At 48.5% G+C, this 13,943-nt stretch overlaps 1 protein-coding gene across 2 annotated transcripts in view; it reads right to left on the reverse strand.

Annotated features, from left to right (window-relative positions):
* PAH (phenylalanine hydroxylase) overlaps nucleotides 1-13,943 on the reverse strand; it is a 104,759-nt gene that overhangs the window by 31,941 nt on the left and 58,875 nt on the right. For both annotated transcript variants that reach the window (XM_019835418.3, XM_045062245.1), the window contains one exon: nucleotides 3,947-4,035. In XM_019835418.3, the coding sequence (XP_019690977.1) occupies nucleotides 3,947-4,035 (89 nt within the window). The remainder of the gene's footprint in view (nucleotides 1-3,946; nucleotides 4,036-13,943) is intronic.

Consider the following 13,943-nt stretch of genomic DNA (forward strand, 5'->3'; position numbering starts at 1 on the left):
CCTGAAGTGGGAGGGGCTTAGTCTCTGCAAGACTGTATGCAGAAATCTCCCTACTGGCTTACACTGGAAATACACCTTCAGTTAATCCATGGTGATTCGGGGATTGTTTGATCAACGGTTAGCCTACCCTAGTTGTTAGAAGGCTCCACTCACCTCTCCCTCTTTCCAGAAGTCCTCCCTAACCATTCCGGTCCACAGTGATAGTACATGCCATCTGACTCATTAAACCTGGTGTTTAATCGTCTACTTTTTGTGTGTTATGATTTAAACTAAATATTACCTGAACTGCGTTCCATGGAACACTACCATTTTAGATAATATCGCTAGGTATGCCATTAAAAAGGGGTTCCATCAGTAAAAAAAAGTTTGAGAAACATTAGGTTGAACGAGTTCATGTTTACGGGACTTTCCAACATCCCTAATGAGATCACGGGACTTGCATATGCTTCAAATGGGGCTCTAGCATATACTGTTTCTCCCTTTGATCATGAAAAAAATTTCTTTCGTAGATTATAGTTTGGGAAACATGCATATGACCCTTTCACGTGTGTGTGTGTGTGTGTGTGTGTGTGTGTGCGCGTGTGTATCTGTCTTATGCCTTTACAAGTCATGAGGAAGTGAATTTATTTTTCTCTGACAGTCTGTGCTCAAAGTATAAAGCACAGCACACACAGTTCTATGACATCAGTGTCAGAAAACTTAGCCTGGGGAAGGGGCCAGTGGAAGCCACGTCTTCAGGGAGGCCAGCATATGAGCTAGGCCGTAGAAAACGAATAGAGGTTTGCCAGCAGGGCAAGAACAGGTGAGACGATAAGGAAAATTACCCCAGGTGAAGGAGACAACAGGGACAGGACCACAGACGCTGGGGAACAGGCAGAGAAAGAGTCCGTTGGAGAACGGAAATCAAACAGACCACTTGGATTCTGTCTACCAAGCTTACAGTTGTATCCCCGTCACCTCTGGCACCCTTTTGGGAAGAGCGGACACCCCTTTTCCCTCCACCCCACAACTGGAGGCCCCAGGAGGGCAGAGGTCATGCCGTATTCATCATTTCAGCCCCCTTTCCTTTACATAGCCTGGGAGGCGGCTCACATATACGTGAGGCCACACGGCCGTCTCTGTCTGAGACTTCTCTGAAAATAGGAAAGCGCAACCCTCCCAGGATGGATGGTTATAACACCGAAATTTTAAAAATGCAGGGAGAGCATTTAGCACAGTGCCGGCACACAGTCCACGCTCAAGAAACGTTTGCTATGAATGTCACTCGCTTAGTAAATGCCTGGGGAAGGAAGAAAGGCGAGACACAGGCAACAAAGGAAAGAAGGCAGTGTGCACGGGGTGGAATGCGGCTCTTAATTTATTTTCCCACTTGGCTAACGCACACAGGCAGATGCCCTTTACCCTCTGGGGCAGGAACAATCCTTCCTTGGCCGCATTCTTCAGAGTGGCTGTTTTGGAGGCCTTGAAGTGAGATATTGGGTCAAACGTCAGTGCACACTGCCAAGGGCAGGGGAGCATGCTGTGAACCTGGTACAGAGCGGAACAGAGGGTCCTTTCGCGAAGAACACCGCCACTCCTCACACATGGCAGCCAGGGCCTGTGAGCACTCTGGAGGGTTTACTCTGTCCTTGGCCCATCAGTTCCCAGGATCTGATGAAAAGCCACAAGAAGGAACAGAGAGAGCCTGGCCTCCTCATCGGGAGGACCGTGTACCAGACAGATGGGGTTTTTTTTATGATAAAATTCATCACAGTGAGAGGCCAGGGAAACGAAGATAGGGGCTGGGTCTGTAAGGAGAAATGAATTCTAGAGAATTCTAAGACCAGCTTATCTACCTGAAGAGACACAAGGATAAAGGGAGGGAAATGTCCATGTCTGTGACCTCTTCCCTCTTTCCTGGCCATACTCGTTCCCCCAAGTGAGCGGTGAGTGTGACCAGCAGAAGGGTCTTGGGTCACGGCAGGAGGTCTGGAGGCTGGTAAGATGGGCTAATTTTCCATTGACTGGGCCAAGGTGGCCAGACAGGTCTTCCAGGGGAACAATATCTTTGCAGATGCTTTGCTCCCAAGGCCCACGGCCGAAGACCTGTCAGTGGGGATCTAGAACCTCTCTTGGCTCAGGTCTGGCGCCCCCAGGAGCCACAGGACAAGGCTGCACCATCCCCAGGAAGGTGAATGGGGATCCAGCTTTATTTTGGGGGGGGATAAGGTACTGAAGTATATATATTAGGAGACTGAACTACAATTTCTATCCCTAGACTAAGTAGTTTCACAAGGAAGCATCAAGGAAGCTATGGAGAGCCCACATCAAGATACCCAGGCAAGCAAATTATTGTCCTAGGGAAAGACTAGAAACTTCCTAAATGCTTGCCATTGGGGGCTGCTTAGTAAGTTATGGCAATGCACAAAAAATTATATATATAATAATTTTATGATATATATAATTTAATAATATGTATGAATTTCTAAATAATAGAAAGAGAGGGGGAAAGAGATGTGGAGAAGAGAAAGGGAGCACACCAAAATTAACACTGATTGTTTCCGGACAGTGTGACAATAGGGGATACTTTTTTTCAATTTTGATGTGTGGGTGTCAGGAGGGAACTCGCCTCTGTTTCTAAAATAGTTTCTCGTTGTAAAAAAAAAATGCAGAATACTACCAAGAGAAAAAGGGAAATAACTGGAATTATGGGTGATCTTCATTTTCCTCTCATGCTTTTCTGTATTTTTGAGTCCACTATCAGGGGTTTACTATTTGAGTTAGAATAAGCAACACTTGTTCATATTTGAAAAGGCCAGCCTACTCCAGAAATAGGTCTCTCTTTGTCTCTGAGAAAGCACCAGCGTTTCTGCCACTGGCTAGACCTTTGTCTTTGGCACCATGAGGACTGGATTAGGAATCTTAAAACCCAAAGCTTAGCATGGGACCTTGGAAAAGTCCCATTTACTCTCACTGGGCCTCAATGAGTCTACCTGTAAAATGGGAACATCTGCTTTGCTTACTGCAAAGAGCCTTTGTGAAGAGCAAGTCCACGATTCACTCAACTGTAAAGATCCACAGAGATGTAAGAAAACTGCTGAAATGCAGACACTCTCACTGAGTTCCACTAAACCACTGTAATGAAACAGCTTCCAAGTCATTTAAAGATTAAGGAGCCATCTATCTGGGCAGAGAGTAAGTGACAGCCGATATGGCTGTGGCACTTTTCATCTATGGAGGCTGTCAGAACTGGTCCTGACCCTGAGTCCAGCCTGAGCTGCTCCCCCTCCCCAAACCCCTGCACCACACAAAAATATGGTGATAAAGTCCCCCCACCCTGGGCCTTTTCTCAAAAACCAGTAAAGAACAACCTGCTCCCCTGCCCACAGGGGATGGGATGCAGTCTGACTTCTTTGTCTGGTATATCAGACCTTTTAAAATCTGACCCTCACACCTCATGCACCAGCCAGCCATTCCAAAATATTCCAGATACTTTCAGGACTCTGAGCCTTCACATATACTGTTCCCTCAGCATCTTCTACTCAGTTTGGGGGATCCAGTTCCAATGTCACCTCTCCTCACTGTCCTGCTGTACCTGGCAGAGTTGTTAGTGGTTTACTGTTTCCCAAACACTTGAACTGAACCTCTTTAATTGTACAAAGCCAGAAAGATGATTTACGTGTGTGTGTGTGTGTGTGTGTGTGTATGTGTGTGTGTGCAAACACACACCTACATGCATATATTATACATAAACAATAGTTTCTGGAGGCCGATCCATATTTGCTCCAACAATAAAAATGACCGTGATAATGATGGTGCTGATGATGTACAAGAAGACACCCTCCAGATGTCTGTAGTACAAGCAAACAAATGAAGACACATTGCTGGGGATCAGGGAGGGGAGTAGGGGCAGGGAGGGGTGGGCTGAAAGGATCTCATGGGAAGGACCACAGACACGGGGACTCACAGGGTGGTCTGCATCCAGTTCTGCTCCATAGCTGAGGATCTGGTTGGCAAATCTGTCGAGCTCTTGAATGGTTCTTGGGAACCAGGGCACTGAAACACAGAGAGGGCAACATGCTGAGTAGGGGATTGGCAGGACATGGCCGAAGGTCAGAAGCATGGGATCAGCCCCAATTAGACAAACCAGTGAGGGGGCAAGTGGGCTCCCCAAATTACTGTAATTCAAAAGTTGAATCCCATTTTCCTTGGAAACTAATTTCTTAAAATTTCAGCCTTGTTCAAGTGTAACTGACAGATAAAATTATAAGATATTTAAAGTGTACATCGTTGTGATTTGACATAGGTATACATTGTGAAAGCATTTCCCCCATCTAGTCAATTAACATATCTGTCAACTCACACATATTTACCTTTGGGGGTTAGTAAAAATATAAAAATATAAAAAATAAGCTCTACTCTCTTAGCAAATTTCAGTTATATAATACAGTGTTATCAACTACAGTCACCACGTTTTACAGTAGGTCCTCAGACCTTATCTACCTCATAGCTGAAATATACCCTTTTACCAACCTCTCCTTATTTTCCCCAGCCCCCAGCCCTTGGCAATCACTAATCTGTTGTCTTTTGTCTGTTTCTATGAGTTTCATGCCTTTTTTTTTTAAAGGTTCCATACGTAAGAGATAGCATGCATTATTTGTGTTTCTCTGACTTATTTCACTTAGCACCTTGGAAAAATAATTTGAAAACACATTCTCAAACATATTCTCTTTCCTAGAGATTTTCTCTGAATTTCCTCAAAATTTGCCTCCTCCTACCTCTAATAGCAAAGGGGAGTGGTTTTTTATAGTTTTCTTTCGTGGCAGAGTATTGCATGTACCCCAGAATATAAATTAGATAAAACCAGAGCTGTTCTGTCTTAAGCAAGGGACCCTATCTCATGACCCCATCTTCCTAACACATGCTTCCCTCACAAAGACGTCCAGGCATCCTGGCAGAATCTTTTGATGCCAAAGCCAATTTGAAAGTCACTGGTGAAACAGAATGGAGTCAGTCAGTCTAGGATCTGACAGCACTTCATAGTACCTAGAGAATCTGCAGGTTGCTTTTGGAGCAGCCTAGTGGGGGAGTAGATCAGGCCTGGGCTTGTGGTCTACAGAGAAGACCCCCTGGGGGAGGAATTGCCCGGGAATAAACAGAGACTAGGACATTTGGATTGTAAGGTCCATGAGGGTAGGAACCATAAGTGCACTGTAGTTCAACTGCATGGAGGAGAGGGAGGTCATGAGGGAGGGAGGGAGAGAGCAAGGAAGAAAAGAAAGAAGAAAGAAAGGGAAGGAGCGGTAGAGGCAGGAGGAAAGAAAGATGGAAGGAAGGATGAATGGAAGGAAGGAAGGAAGGAAGGAAGGAAAGGAAGGAAGGAAAGAAGGAAGGAAGGAAGGAAGGAAGGAAGGAAGGAAGGAAGGAAGGAAAGGAGGAGGGAAGGAAGGAAGGAAGGAAGGAAGGGAGGGAGGGAAGGAAGGAAGGAAGGAAGGGAGGGAGGGAGGGAGGGAAGGAAGGAAGGAAGGGAGGGAGGGAAGGAAGGAAGGAAGGGAGGGAGGGAGGGAGGAAGGAAGGAAGGAAGGAAGGGAGGGAGGGAGGGAAGGAAGGAAGGAAGGAAGGGAGGGAGGGAGGGAAGGAAGGAAGGAAGGAAGGGAGGGAGGGAAGGAAGGAAGGAAGGAAGGAAGGGAGGGAGGGAGGGAGGAAGGAAGGGAGGGAGGGAAGGAAGGAAGGAAGGAAGGAAGGGAGGGAGGGAGGGAGGAAGGAAGGAAGGAAAGGAAAGGAAAGGAAGGAAGGAAGGAAAGGAAGGGAGGGAGGGAGGGAGGGAGGGAGGAAAGGAAAGGAAAGGAAAGGAAAGGAAGGAGGGAGGGAGGGAGGGAGGGAGGGAGGGAGGGAGGGAGGAAGGAAGGAAGGAAGGAAGGAAGGAAGGAAGGAAAGGAAAGGAAAGGAAGGAAAGGAAGGAAGGAAGGGAGGGAGGGAGGGAGGGAGGGAGGAAGGAAGGAAGGAAGGAAGGAAAGGAAAGGAAAGGAAAGGAAAGGAAAGGAAAGGAAAGGAAAGGAAAGGAAAGGAAAGGAAAGGAAGAAAGAAGGAAGGAAGGAAGGAAAGGAGGAAGGAAGGAAGGAAGGAAGGAAGGAAGGAAGGAAGGAAGGAAAGAAGGAAGGAAAGGAAGGAAGGAAGGAAGGAAGGAAGGGAGGAAGAAAGGAAGGAAGGAAAGAAGGAAGGAAGGAAGGAAGGAAGGAAGGAAGGAAGGAAGGAAAGAAGGAAGGGAGGAAGAAAGGAAGGAAGGAAAGGAGGAAGGAAGGAAGGAAGGAAGGGAGGAAGAAAGGAAGGAAGGAAGGAAGCCTGGTTGTGCTAACCTGTAAGGCATTCACAACAGTAACTGTCATCCATGGAGCATCAACTCTGATCTAGTTGCTATTTCTGAAGTATCGCCAAAATAAGGAAGGCACAGTGACCCCTATTGTACAGACTGCACAGCTCTGAAAGTCTAAATAACTAGTTGAAGACCACACAGGAAGTAAGAGACAGAAAAACAGAGCCAAAGAGGACATGGGAGGCAGGGAGAGCTGTGAAGTGAGGTCCAGCCATCCAATGCTTCCCCTGAAATGAGGTTTAGAGAAAAGATGCTGAACTTGTAGTCAGTAAGGTCTGGCTTGGAATCCAGGCTCCATCTACCTACTTTTCCTCTCTGTGCCTCAGTCCTAACTGTAAAAGTGGCAATAATAACAACAGTAATAGGAAGAAGATGTTTCTTGAGGCCTAACCATGTGGCATCCACTATGCTTACTATTTTGGTTCAATATCTCTTTTAATCTGAGTATTACAGTGAGGAGTCAATAAGAATGTAGGCAAAGGGCTGGCCCAGTGTCTAGCCCATAAAAGGTAGCTTTCCATCTCTGGCACCTTCTTTCTGATTCTGGCCCAGCTCAGGTCAGACGGGAAAGGGCATGCATGCCATCTAGTGGCCAGCCTGGGGAAATGCCAGCCATGATCTATACATGGAAGCATCAGGCAAGAATCTTCCACATTCCACCAAAACAAGACACTTACTTCAACAGCATTGATAAAGATCCATTTAGAGAGCTGTTTCCATAGATAAGAGGTGCAAAGCTCTCTACTGCCTATGGTAGTGATAAAAACTAGCACTGAATGCCATTCTAAATATTTAACCTGTAGTCTCCCACATTACAAATGAGGAAACTGAGGTACAGAGAGGTTAAGTGGCAAACCCAAATACCTAACTGCCAGGAAACAGAGGAGGTCAGGATTCAAACTCAGGCCTGGATGACTTGGTGCCTTCCGTCCTGACCATGAATCCATCCTGCCGCCTTGGGGAGTTACACGGAGCACATTGTTAGCTGGCCTCCGGAGCCTGACTGCTTGATTGTCCTTTCAGTTCCCCAGCTGGACGTTTCCATGCCCTTACAGCCCAGCCCACTGCTCAAGGGTGGCTCTCTGTGGTAATAGGCACAGGAACAGACACTGCAGGAATATTCCAGGAGCTAAGGCTTATATAGCACTTGCTTTGTGCCAGGCACTATCTTAGACACACTACATGTAGCACCTCACCCAATCCGCATAATAACCCCAAGAGGTAGGCGTTATTATTATCCCCATTTCACAGATGAGGACAAGGAGGAACAGAGAGGATAAGTCTCTTCATAGACCTTCTGAGTCCCAACTGCCGGACTTTGGAGTCTGGGACGACCTCACCATGCGCGGCTCACCCAGCATGGCACCTGGCTTCCCACTTTGTCTCCTGAACTTTTCTCCAGGCATTCCTTTCTCCTTGTGTCCACTGCTTCCCCCTGTACAATGGATCTCTGTTGTTGGCACTGAAAATGGGGTCTATCTCTTACTCAGGTTTGGAAGGACTTCAGAAAGGACATCTTATTGTAGTCAGCCAGGGCTTGGGATCCCCTCTGAGACCATTCCTGCTTCCCCAGAATGTTGCCGTCCCATCAACTCTCTCCCAAGGCACCTTTTCCCCATGCCATCATTATCTCTCTTGCTCGGGAGTCATCCGTAGCTCCAGCGGTCACAGTTGCCCCAGAGACAGGACAGGCCAGCCCTGTCTGGCTCCCCCACTTTCTGACTCTGGTCACCCTTAACCTCGTCGAAGTAGATTCTACAAATATATGTTCAGCACCGACTGCTACCAGGCACTAGACACTGAGGGAGTCTTCACTCCTGTGGTGCTTCCATTCTAGTGGGTATGGGTGACAAGAAAGAAATTATAAAGAAATTTAAATAGATACCAATGCCAGGAAGTTCCTGAACTCAGGAGATGGAGAGGAAGGGGGACACTACCTCCTATGTCATCCTGTGGCTCCAGACCCCAGAACGAGGGCCTTGGCAACTTGATGTCGTCTTCCCATTGCTCAAGGGGATCTGGGAGAGCTAGAGTCTGTCGTCAGTTCAGAGCTGGCTCCCCGTCTGGCTTAGGGAGAGTCAGTCTAGCAATCGTCGAGGGCCTGGGCAACAGAGCCAGACAGCTTAGGCTGGAATGTTGTCACTCTACTTACTATCTGTGCCACTCAGAACAAATTATTAAATCTTTTTGTGCCTCGGTCTCCCTATCTGTAAAATGGAGATAATAATAGCACTATAAAGTACTACTTTATAGGAACAGTACAAGGTTGAATGAGTTAATACACGTGATTCACTGAGCACAGTACTGGCACATAGTAAATACTATTATTGTTCACCTGCAAGCTCCAGGAATTTTTTTAACACTCTGTCCTTAGTCCAGCGTAGCACAGAGAGCAGAGTTGAAAGCCTTCCAGCAGGACTAGAAAGTAGGCCACTTATTTTGTTGTGTAATTGTGCAAGTAGTTTATCTCTCGGAGCCTTAGTTTTTATTCCACCATATCGGTTAGAACCATCTTTCTATATTATTGCATTAAATACTACAGCCAATGTGATACAGTTAAGTGGTCCACAGCAAGTGCTTATCTGTATTAACCATTAGGGTGACAGAGATTTTAATGATGATGATAAAAAGGAAGAAAAAGGAGGAAGAAGAGCAGGAGGGGGGAAGAGAAGGAGGGAGAGGAGGAGGAGGAAGAGGGAAGAAGGGAAACTGGAGTCAGAAGCCCATTGGCAATCAAGCTCCAGTATTAATAGGCTTTCTAATCTTGGGCCTCAGTTTCCCCTTCTATAAAATGTAGGAGTTGGATTGACCTGTGGCTGGAATCCTCTTTGGGTTTGGGTTTTCAGCCCCACAGAATGCCAGTGAAGGGCTGAGGCTGGTCAGAGGGGACATGGAGACACGCTTCCAGGGACTTACTGGGTCAATCTTGCTTGCTTCTGGAAGCATAACCACGGCTCCCAAAATGCATTGCACCTCCCATTTCCCTTGGTCCTCTCACCAAGAGAACAAGGTTCTACTCCACAGAAGCCTTTTCCCACCTTGATTCAGAGCTGTGCGAGCCTGCAGGCTCCCCACTGAACGCCAGAGGGCAGCAGAATCAGCATATTTTTAGCTCTGGCTGATTTCTTCCCCACCCCCCTCTCACCCCCTCCTCCAAACGGAGAACACTTGTTGGACCACATGGCTCAGTTCAGACTTCTTGGTCGAAACGAAAAAATAATCAGAGAACATGAGAAGGTGGCAAAACCTCAAAGGATTCAAGGTTTGGCCAAGAGAAGACAAAGGCAGAAGCTGCCCACCAGGCCCCAAGCCCTTCTCACAGAGACTGTGAGGGACCCCCAGACAGTGCCATGAGCCTGTGGGGCGCTCACCCATGTCCAGGGGCCTCTGGTACCTTCTGGGCCTTGTCACCACCCAGAAGAGGCCCAGGACACAGCCAGGTTGGAGGAGCAGCAAAGCTTGGTTGGCTAATCGTATCGGCTTCAGAGCCAAACTGCTTGGGTCCAAACCTGGCCTCTGCTACTGTGAAACTTCAGGACTTCCGGCAAAGTCCTCCAGTGTCCCATTGGTAAAAAGACTAGAGTAAATGTATGCACTTCAGAGTGTGTGAGGATTAAATGAGCTAATGCACGAATAGTGCTCAGAACCGGGCTTGGCACACAGCAAGTGCTTTATAAGTATTTGGTTTTATTATAATCATTGTAGGAAGCCAAGTGACAAGGAGCAGTAAGTCCGGTACAGTCTCTCTCCAGGCAGCAGCCCAGCCCTACCTTTAAATCTGTTCCCCGTCGCCTCCCCAGGTCCCACGTGAGGTTAAAGCATCACCTCCCAGAGGCCACTCAGTACAGCCAATGTGTCATCCGAGGTGGAAGGAAGACACAGGCCAGGCCTCACAGCTAAGAGGAGTTCACCAGCCACCACCTTGGAGAGCAGGACAAGGTTTAAGGAGATGAGACCCAAGAGAGGTGAGTGCAAGCTGTTGGGAATGGGGGAAGCAAGGTTCTGACATGGCTCACTTCCTGGGGAAGAGGCCCACTCAGCAAGGCCGGAAGCAAGCGGTGTGGCAGATGGACACCAGGTCCTAAAGGAGACTACAGCGGACCCCAGACAAAACAGGACCAAGCCTTTACATTTTTATAGGAAGCCTACAATTAAAAAAAAAATTGTTTATTTACTTTTGAGACAGAGAGAAACAGAGCATGAAAGGGGGAGGGGCAGAGAGAGGGAGGGAGACACAGAATCCGAAACAGGCTCCAGGCTCCGAGCTGTCAGCACAGCGCCTGACACAAGGCTCAAACCCAGGAACCGCGAGATCATGACCTGAGCCGAAGTCAGACGCTTAACCGACTGAGTTACCCAGGCGCCCCTACACTTTTTCTTTTTACAGTCTATTGTGTTTATTCCTTGCACTATTACATATATATTTACATACGTAAGTCACATATATTTATGTATGTAGGTAGGCATGTGTACCAGAGCTCAGAGCCATTATATGTCTATACATCTAAGTGCCTCAACCTTGATGAAGCAGGTGTCCTGCAGGAGCAGGGGTCCCTTGTCTATAGCTTGATGACACTCACCCGGCCCAGGAGTCAGAGAGGCTGTCAGGATCCAGGGAAGGCGGACTGGTTGCAAACCCAGCTGGAAAGCCTACATCGTATACCGTGCAAAGGGCGTGCACATCCTGGACTTGAAGCCAGCAGGTCTGTGTTCAAATTTCATCTCTCCCACCCATAAGCTCTGTGACTCTGAGCAAGTCACTTGGTTCCCAAGCCTCTGGCTTCTCATCTGTGAAATGGGCGAGGCAGCCAAACCCTGGCTGGCTTCTTCGGTTGAGGGGAGAAGCAACTGGTTCACCGTAGGTCGATCTGTCACCCTTACATGTGAATTCACAAGCAGAACCCAGAGACACCTGTCTGGTTAAGTAGGGTCGCACAGGCCACTGGCGGGAGGGTCAGAGCTCACACCTGTGCCCCTGTCCTCTACACCTGGGATCTTCCGATTTTCCCAGGCAAAAGTTACAGCTACATTTTTCCCTTTGAGGTTAATTTTTTTAATGTTTATTTATCCTTGAGAGAGAGCACGTGCGCAGGGGAGGGGTGGAGAGAGGGGAACAGAGGATCCAAAGCAGGCTCTGTACTGACAGCAGTGAGCCCGATTCTTTGGGGCTCGAACTCACAAACCATGAGACCATAACCTGAGCCCAATGCTCAACCGACTGAGCCACCCAGGTGCCCCCGAAGTTAATTTTTTAAGAGCTGAGTCTGCACCAGATACTGTGCTAAGCGCTTCACTTCCATTGTCTGTTTTCATTCTCAAAACAATGCTAGGAGGTAGACATTATTTCCACCTTACTGATGAGCAAACTGAGGCTCACGGAGGGGAAGGGACTTTTTCGAGATGATGGAGCTCACTGGAAATGAGGACGCTGCAACTCCCGCTGTGCTGGGCAAGCTCAGAATAAGGTGGGGAGGGGGGCAGGTGCTGTGTCTTAGATTCCGGATCTTCCACCTGGAGAGGGAAAGGGGGCAACGAGCTAAAGCAGGAATCTAAAGCGCTTGAAGCACATCCCTTGGACAGCCTCAGGTCCTGCCCATCTCCCATCCCAAACCTCCCTGGATTTGGGGATAGGAACTCTTTAACACCAAAGTTCTCAGCTCCTCAAAGACACCTTCACTTTTCCATTCTCTTCTTCAGGGTCGGCAGCGGGCCTCTCCCCCACCCCGGCCAGTGCTGGGAATAGAGACTGACCCCAGCGACCCACGCCTCCGTCTTGAAAAGTTAAATCAGATTAGCTCATTAATGACCTTTGCAAATATCTCCGTGGTGGGCTGGCCTCTGCGGGCCCCTCGCCTGCCTCACGGGCCGCTGGGCTCGGCGTTAATGAATGACTTGGGCAGGCTGGTGCAACAGAGGCCCTCTGTGAAGTCAGAGGCACTGGAGGGGGCGCAGATCATTAATAAATATTGATTTGGCTCCAGGGGAAGCAGCCTGCAGGAGAACCGGCCCTGGACACCCACGTCGTGGTCTCGTTAAGTCGGGGTCAACTGCTCAGCCCGGACGCCAAGGGGTGGCTGGCTCAGGAGTACTCCTGAGCAACAGGCCCCCGCGGGCCTGGAGGGAGCCTGCTTCCTGGCCAACGGGTCAGAGGAGGCCTATTAAATTTATAGCAGTTCAAGGTGCAGGCTGAGTCCCACGAACCCCCTCCGTCCACCAGACGTTCACCAGCCCCAGGGTCCAGCCAGTGAGGCACCCAGCCTTGCCCCAGACTTCTGCCTCCAGCCGGCTCAGGGAGGGCGATAAATCCTCCTTTCCTGGGCCCAAAATAGAAGGGTGTTTTCACTCCCTCTTCCCAGGCTCCTGGATGTCTCCTCTGAGTCAATGGCCTCCAGCCTCGCAGAGAAGCGTTGGTGTGCCGATCCCAACAGGGAGAAGGTAGAGTGCCAACACCCTGCAGGATGAAGGCTTTGGAGGGTTTTATTTTTTCTCTTTTAAGGTGCTTCGACTTTCTTTCCCGGTAAGGAATGCCCGCAGAAAGGTCTTGGCAAGAACGGGTGAGCCAAATGCTGGCTGACGGTGCCGAGTTAGTTCCTGCGCCCTCCTGGGCAGAGCGGAGGCGCGGAGGGCTCAGGGTGCACCTGTATCGGTGACATGATGGCAAAGCGTCTGACCTCTGCGTCCCCATGTTAAAATGAGAATGAGAACCAGGCAAATAAAAGGACCCAGGCATGAAGCAAAGGGGCAAAAAGGGGTGAAAGGCTGTTGAAATAAATCAGTGATGGAATGAGTGAATGGATACGCGTGAAATCATGAATAAATAAAAGAACGGCCTGCACAATCCTTTATTCCAATCTCCACCTTAAGCTGGAACTATCCTCGCAATATCGTCTCTAAGATTCCATGTATCTTATAAACATATCCACTGGCGAGTTGCCCACTATGTCCCCAGATACCGAGTCGTGTTTTCTGAGAGCCTTCCTTGCACACCTGCCACCTACCCCTGCAGTTATGGCCGGCCTACCTTGAGACGAACAGACTACATTTAAAGCCTCTTCCACAGTATGTCTGTCTCCCGCCACGTGTCCCTCCCTGACCCTGCTCCCCCTTCTCCCCACCACGCCCCAAACTGGCTTCAGGGCACCTCCTAAGTGCTCCTGATGCAAACCACACTTTCCTAATCCTGCCCGCATCGTGCCACATAGGAACCACCTACTAGATTATAAGATACACGGGTCTCAGCACCGTGTGTATCCTTTTTCCCACCCTCCCCATCCTGTGACTGGCACCGAATGGGGGCTCAATGAATATGAATTGCGCAAATGAATGATCAACTGAATTAGGGCATAAATGTGAATGAAAGAGGAGAAGGTGGCAAAGCTGACTGTGGTTTTTGAGAAAGAGTAGTAAAAGAATATGAAAGGAAACCCCAAGAGTCAGAATCTGAATAAGTAAGAGCCACATAATTTACAAAATGCTAAGGAAAGAGAGAATGCCAGGGGTAGCATGGTCAAGCACTACAAAAGTTTCAAAAGGAATGAAAACAACAAGAAAAAAAGGCTCCTGGTTTGGGTAATGGGTGTTGTTAGAATGG

This window comes from Felis catus, chromosome B4, assembly GCF_018350175.1.
Source record: "Felis catus isolate Fca126 chromosome B4, F.catus_Fca126_mat1.0, whole genome shotgun sequence".
Taxonomy (NCBI): Eukaryota; Metazoa; Chordata; class Mammalia; order Carnivora; family Felidae; genus Felis; species Felis catus.